At 39.4% G+C, this 7,507-nt stretch overlaps 1 protein-coding gene across 1 annotated transcript; it reads right to left on the reverse strand.

Annotated features, from left to right (window-relative positions):
* Nucleotides 1–2,275: 2,275 nt before the first annotated feature.
* Nucleotides 2,276–6,208, reverse strand: LOC100285712 (RING zinc finger protein-like). Its single transcript, NM_001158603.2, has 2 exons — nucleotides 6,050–6,208; nucleotides 2,276–3,291 (listed from the first exon to the last, which is right to left on the reverse strand). Exon 2 carries the CDS (start codon nucleotides 3,228–3,230, stop codon nucleotides 2,412–2,414), a length of 819 nt encoding a protein of 272 aa, NP_001152075.1. The 5' UTR covers nucleotides 3,231–3,291; nucleotides 6,050–6,208; the 3' UTR covers nucleotides 2,276–2,411.
* Nucleotides 6,209–7,507: the final 1,299 nt, after the last annotated feature.

The following is a 7,507-nucleotide window of genomic DNA, read 5'->3' on the forward strand; positions in this document are numbered from 1 at the left end:
TTGATGTGAGTGTTTACAGGCAACTTGTTGGTGACCGTCAATCGCTGACATTACAATCAGCTGCGGTGGCGAACCAGAATATAAAGAGGTGACTAAATAGTACTGGCTCTGGCTCAGTATACGGCGGCGAGCGTGCTCTTCTAGTTCAAACATCAAGAAATATATTTGATTCTCTCTATCAACACTAACATTATTGTATCAATATATATTTAAAGAGAAAATATAAAAGATCAAGAAATATATGTAATTTTCTCTATCAACACTAACACTATTGTATCAATGTATGTTATATGTGCCTTTAAAGAGAGAGAATCTCTATATGTGCCTTAAGAGAGCGTGATTTAAATTTAAATCGGAATAAAAAGTGGTTACTTCATATATTATAAGATGAAGTAGAAGGCTACAAATTTTACAAGACAAACTAATAAATATACCAAATGATGATTTCAATTCAACTGCTTAAAGGAATACATAGTACACTAATTACAGATAAATACTAAATAAAAAGTATCCTACAAGAGTCGTAAATAGGTTAAAAATACTGAATTGAGATAGAGAAGTGGATGAAGGACTGAGAAAGAGGTTGTAAGCTTATAACCAGCTGCCTCCAATAGGACAGACAAGTAGGCTACATATTAATAACAATAAAGAACTACTTTATATATAGACAGATAGATATATTTGAATTTTATGAATTTTGCCTCTTTTATAAAAATATGTTTATACTCTGGAAGAACTAATATCACATATGGACCCAGGAGGTCGGCGCTAGGGTTCCTAGTGCCAAGATTACATGTCTAGATGCTATAGGCTATGTCATTGAGGTATCATGTCAGTTGTCATCATAGATAGTGAAATGATAGAACTTTAACACTATGAGCCACAACACCAAGGTTGGTGTTAAGATCCACAGCGTTTAGCTCAGCACATAGATCTTAGCACTATCCTCGGTATCATGGATCTTGACATCAAGGTGTTGTCATCTCGGGCTTCTTTCTCACACCCAGCGTCTCACACTCTCCACGTATCCATCACTCTGGTGCTTTCAAGCTTTTCTACTGTTGATTCAACCTTTGAAGCTTGGATTTGATTCTTAGATATTGAAGATCAAGGTATCCTCCATCTTATTCTTAATTTTAAGTGTTTATTTAATCTATGTTAGGTGTATTTTGGAAGCCTAGTTTTTTAGGTAGATATATGTTGAACCAGTTTTGATTTTAGTATACAAGAAAAATTGTTAAGTTAGAATGTTTATATTTGCAAACACGTGTTTGGTCCCTATTGTCAATTTGTACGTGTACTGTTGGCCACTTGTTTCTGATTGCTATTTGGTATAAAAAACAAGTCAACACAAGTTAGAGGGTTGAAACCTTATCCCTTTTATCTATCTCTTCTCGAAAGGGATAGCTACAAGAGAAAAGCAATAAATAAGGAATATAGACGAAGTAAAGATGTATGAGAGCACGATGAAGAATGAAGCATGTTACTTATCGTTTATGCCTTGGCGTTTATGGAATACACAAACGTACCCTCGACTTTACGCAAGAAACAACTCGAAGATACTTCGAAGGCTAAGAGAGATGAAATTTGGAGCCCTTCAAAAGGTGATTTATTTATGGTACTATTCATATATTTATAGGAAATGGATTAGAGATGGCAACGGGGACCCGATCCCTGATTCCCTGCGGGGAATTCTTCTATCAGGAGATGGAGAAGTTTTTTCTCCCACGGGGATGTAAATGGGAAAAATTCTTCCCGGATGGGTAAACAGGGACGGCCCCGTTTCCTGCGGAGACCCGTTAAACTTACACGTGACTACGTTTTTATGTACTAATTAATGATAAAAATAAATAATTACCTCGTCAAAAGATCACTTATTGTACAAATGTGTTTATTTTGATATACAGTGTGTATAAGTGATAATGTTTTATATTAATAACATATGAAGTACATCCTAATTACAATTTAAGCAAGGACAGAGATCCTTGACGAGGATTTATCCCCACAAGGAACAGGGATAAGAAAGTAATAACCCTGCAAGCGTTTGTGGGGATCCCCGCGGAGAATTTTTTTTGTCGTGGAAATGGAGATGAGGAGCTAAAATCGGACGGAAAATTTTTCATTGCCATCTCTAGGAGGGATACTTACAATTTCGTGTGGAACGTATAATTTATCTCTGATCAGTCTCCGAGCACCTCAACTGTGCAACAGAACATATGCCAGCAGCACAGAGCACGCTGGTGTTTTGCATTGCAACAGAGGACCCTTCCATGTAGACTTGAGGTAAACACATCTCATGGTGTAAAAACCAAAACTTTGCAATAGCATCCACGCTTGCAACAAGATCTAGGGAAGGTTCAGTTATACAAGGACTCAACAACAGTATTGAGATTTTACCGAACAAGGAAATCTCAGGCAAAGATTTCCCTAACAAGCCAGTCCAGGCTCGGATACGCGAAATACAGTATCAGGAACGAGGGGAGCGCGAACAGCACCGTGATAAGGATGTACAGTAGCAAGACTGCTGCGCTGGCAGGGATCGCATAGAGCACTATGAGGAGGAAGATGAACACCAGGGGAAACTTGGCGGTCAGGTGAACCAGGAACGACAAGGACTTGCGCAGCGAAGCTTGTACTCTCTCTGCGTTCAGCAGAGGGACAGGGACCCCATGGTTGGCATGATTTGCATTGGTGGGCGAAGTAGTGTCAACCGGCGGTGGCAGCGGAAGGTGGCGTCTTGTGGGATTTGAACAGCCTGCATTTCCATTTGCTCTGCTGCTGCTTGAGAGCCATGGAGTATGTTGCTCGCTGTGAGTAGCTGGGCGTGATCTGGCCCGCTCACCATTCATCCCCTCAACCATCCAGAGGAGGAAATAATTCTTCCGTGGGAACGTGAGGTTCCCTTTGTAAAGTATGCGAAGCGACAGGAGGTTGCACCAGGGACAGCAAACGAAGAAGGGTAGCTGCATCGGCACAGTTGGAACTTTGATGACGGCCCATTGAAGTCCTAGGACGCAGTTCTTGCAAAGGGTGTGGCCGCACCATAGCACGTAAGGCACATTCTCCACTATATTGAAAGACTCCCAACATATTGGGCATTCCAGGCCTTCTTCCCTGCTCGTGCACGAGGATGCTTCGTCATCGGAACAAGCAGCACTCGAAGAGGTGCAATTTGGGGGACTCCTCTTCCCCAGCCCGGATGCCCAAGCATTTGATGCAAAACCCCACATATCTGGAAGCTATCTTCAAGACCCTGATTCGCTTACGTAAATATTTCACCGTTTGGTAGACCTGAAGCACAAGTGAACCATGTATCAGAGCTTCCACAGAGAACAACGACAATAATAAGAAAAATACATTGTATAGCTGATGTTGGCATTCTAGAAAGAGGGGAGACAGAAGGCTATAAGAACTTAGAAAGATGCATGGACATGTGTAAGTTGGTGGAAGATCAAACACATATCACTGTATATTGCTACCAAAGGGAGTGTGTAGCAATGAGATCATTTGAAATATTAACATTTTTCAGAAAAAAAAGTAGGCAAACGACAGTGTCATACAAATACAAGAATGCACACAGCTAGCTAGTGCTTTTACTCTAAACCACCCTCATTCAAAAAGGCCAAGACAAAGAAATAACTATTCAGAGATCACAAACATACAGGCATAGGAAAGCAAAGACACAACAGAAAAAATTCTTTAGGAGATACGAATACCAAACATCCAAGTAGTCAGATATCAGCACAGAGTGACAATCATAAGGGTCATTTGAATCTATCGCTCACCTCGTGTTGCTAGGCAGGGAACAACTAGCCTACATGAGGAGAGGCTGATGCAAACATGTTAGGGGCACTAGTTGTTTGCTTCTTTTGTTTTGAAATCATAGAATGGATAACTGAAACAATTACTCAAAGCAATCTCTTCAGATATAACCAACCAACACATTGCTTGGCTAGGCTAGATAAACAACTGCTGGAACAAGCGAAGGAACTAAAAATAGCCAAGTTTCGCTGCTCAGCGCTTAGCAAGTTTTACTAAAATTAAAGCATGACTGCACAGGATACTCGACCAAACATAGTACAAAAGAAACATTGTGCTCTTTGCAGACATATTAACTTAATGAACAATGTAATGGTAATAATCAAACTATATAACACAACAGGCTAAGATATGGGGCCACGTTTTTTCTCATGCCATTTAAAGAAAACTGAACATAAGCAAGCGGAAAGCATTCAAACCACATACAAGAAGAAAATAGTTAAAGAAGTCTTAGCCTCTTGGTTAGCTTCAAATATGAGTTAGATACAGCTGAAAATAATGGTCTACTCCATAGGACAATATCACTTACCAGCTACCAGTGCATCCTTGTTACAAGACTTTTAGGAGTAAAAGAAAGATTGTGCAGTTGACTTAAACTCACCTAACTACTGCATAATTCACCTACAGCCAGATTGTATAGCTACACCAAAATCATTCAAAGGCAGCCCAAAAGGAACAGAGACCCAAGAAGTTCTCTAGAAAAACTGTGCATGCCAATGACATACCTTTATAAGGTAATACTGACAGTTTGTTTCAAACCTTCATTGCTGTTGGTTTTCACTTGAGTACTATAATTAAGAAACAACATTTCCAACATGTCAACAAAATTCGACATGTATAACAAAGGTACATCCATTTTGTGAACGAAAAGATTTCTATCCAACTAAAAATTCTTAAATAACAAGATATACATTAGGAAATTCTTCTAACAAGCCTATCATACATCATTCAACAATCCACTATTGCTACAGCCTATGCATTGCTTGAACTATTAGCAAGTGCTGATAAGTGGTTGACCTTGTAACAAATACAAAGAAATTATGAAGCTTATACACAAAACTGAGTTTTTTAAAAGTCTGCAGTGTAGTGTTGCGATGTTTCGTTTTTTCCAAAAAAAACCTCAAATTACAAAATGAAGTATGCTGTGAAATATATTGTGGTGTTTCATTTTTTTCCAAAAAAAAAACACCTCAACTTAAGTGATTCAGAAGAAGTTTGGTTCGACAGCTCCAGCATGGACATAGGTTTGTGGGGGGCCATGTGAGCAGAAAAAATATCTCTACGACAACTCGCACGATCAGATCAACAGGGGTGGCAGAGGCAACACCTGCACAATTAATATTATTGGACTCTCTCGATTTGGCGCATCTGTGAGGTTCGGTTTGTCTCTGACAGGTATGGTTCGCTTCCTCTAGTGTTTACGGTTCTATTTGCTCTTTCCATGATTCGATTTTCACCAACACTGAAGCTGCTCTCACCTTTTAGTGCATTGCAAGAGTTATGTGTCTAGAAAAGCCAAAAAAACATCTTATAATTTGGAATAGAGGGAGTACAGTATAAAAATAATAGCACCAATGGACATCTTATGCAAAAAAGGCTTGCTGGATGTCATCCATGCTCATTTGTGTAAATCACATTCTACCTCTGTAACTTCCTCCTTCCAATGCACAGGTAGCCTAACAACACCTGACCTGATCGTTGCAGCATTGGGCATGGGGCATAGGCCCCTAAATTTTTCTACATCATCTTATCTACAGAGCAAAACTTGATACACTCCAATTGGAAACAAATCTATCCAACGGTCCACAATCAGACTCCGCTCAGCAAGTCACCGGATGGAACAGACGAATCACATTTGGCGCACTAAGAATCAGACTACGCATGCACGCATGGAAGTTAAGAAAGGACACAAGGATCATATATACTTCATAAGGTCTGCTTCCAGGTTAGGAAGCACACACATCGCCGTGCCTAAACTGGACCTTTAATTTTGTTAACGGCTCAAGCAACAAGGAACGAGAAACGGGCAAATGGAGGCAGAAAGTTTGCCCGTTTCAGCGAGCCCCACGGCGCGGCGGCCCCGGACTTGGCGCCGGCGACAGCGCCGCTGCTTGCCGGGGAGGTGCTCGGCCCAATCTGCTCGTCTGAAGCAAAGCGGAGCAGGGGCGCAACCACTGTAGAGTAATCGCTCGAATCACAGAAAAGGGAGAGATCTCGGCGCGATACTCACCGGCGGCAGCGGTACGGAGGGAGGGAGGGGACGCTGCGACCGCCGTCGTCGCACCTTGGCTCGATAGGTGGAAACGAATTGGGGATCAGATGGTGTGGCCGCCTGGCAAATGGAAGGGGCTTGGCCGCCTTGGTTTGGAGGGTTGGGCGGACGCCATGTGGATGTCCACATATCTACCCTCACAGCCCGCGTGTATATGACGAAGGTACCTCGGTCCAAAGGAGAGTAGACCGCGTTTGGTTCGAAGGACTAAAGATTAGTCCCTATATTTTAGTCTAATTTAGGCTCTGTTTAGTTTCTTTAGTCACTAGACTAAATTTTAGTGACCAAAGTTTAGTCGCTAAAGTACCACGTTTGATTCCAATGACTAAACTGGACTAAAGAGCATTAATTGCTATGAATAATGACTGTTTTACTCTTATTAATTAATGAATATTTGCTATAAGAAGAAAGTGGAGAGGGCAAATAAGGTAAAAATATTATTTTAGCCCTTTTAGTCACCCCTTGGTGACTAAAGAACTAAAGTTTAGTCACTACACTTTAGTCACCATGTTTACTTATTTAGGGACTAAAAGTGACTAAACTTTAGTCACTAAACTTTAGTCACCCCAAACCAAACGGAGCCTTAGTTCCTAAATTACCAAACGGTAGGATTAAAATAGGGACTAAACTACTTTAGTCCCTAGTCCCTCAAGATGTGGCTAAAAGGGACTAAACCATATTAATTCCACATTTGTCCCTCATTTAGTTCAATTATACTAATAGCACGAGAATGTTAAAGACCATTTTAGTCTCCTTATGAGTCATTTAGTATATTTTTACTAATTTTAGTCACTAGAACCAAACATGCTAGGGACAACTTTAGTCCCCTAACTAAATTTTAGTCTCTAGACTAAAGAAACCGAACATGGCCTTAATCGGGTGTATTTCATATTGTGTTTGGTCTATCAAATCAAGTTTAGTCTATGTTACATAGTAAAATATTTAAATAATAATTGCGAGTATTAAATATAGTTTAATTATAAAACTAATTACGTAGATGGAGAATAAACAACGAGATGAATTTATTAAACATAATTAAGCTCATATCTAATATTCATAATTAATATTTAAATATTTGATTTCATACGAACTAAACTTTAGTCAGGAGAATCAAACACTCTCTTAAAATTTAGTTCATGTAATATGGGATGTTTGAGTGTCAATCATGAATACTTCCTCTATTTTAAATACAATTCGTTTGATTTTTTTTCAACCTCAACTTTGACAACCTCGTCTAATTAAAGAATCATGAAAAAATGAAGTCATATGTAAAGTATATTTGATAATAAACAAATCCACAATGACTTTTTGTTTTTTCACAAAATTTTTAATAAAATGAGTGGTCAAAGTTAGGATTGAAAAAGTCAAACAATTATAAATTAGGAGGGGTCTTAAATATAGTTTGATTATAAAACT

The sequence above is a fragment of the Zea mays genome, chromosome 9 (genome assembly GCF_902167145.1).
Source record: "Zea mays cultivar B73 chromosome 9, Zm-B73-REFERENCE-NAM-5.0, whole genome shotgun sequence".
Classification (NCBI taxonomy): domain Eukaryota; kingdom Viridiplantae; phylum Streptophyta; class Magnoliopsida; order Poales; family Poaceae; genus Zea; species Zea mays.

What these genes read in the sequence shown, in the direction of transcription:
- LOC100285712 (NM_001158603.2), bottom strand. Translation starts at nt 3,230, where the DNA reads ATGTGGGGTTTTGCATCAAATGCTTGGGCATCCGGGCTGGGGAAGAGG.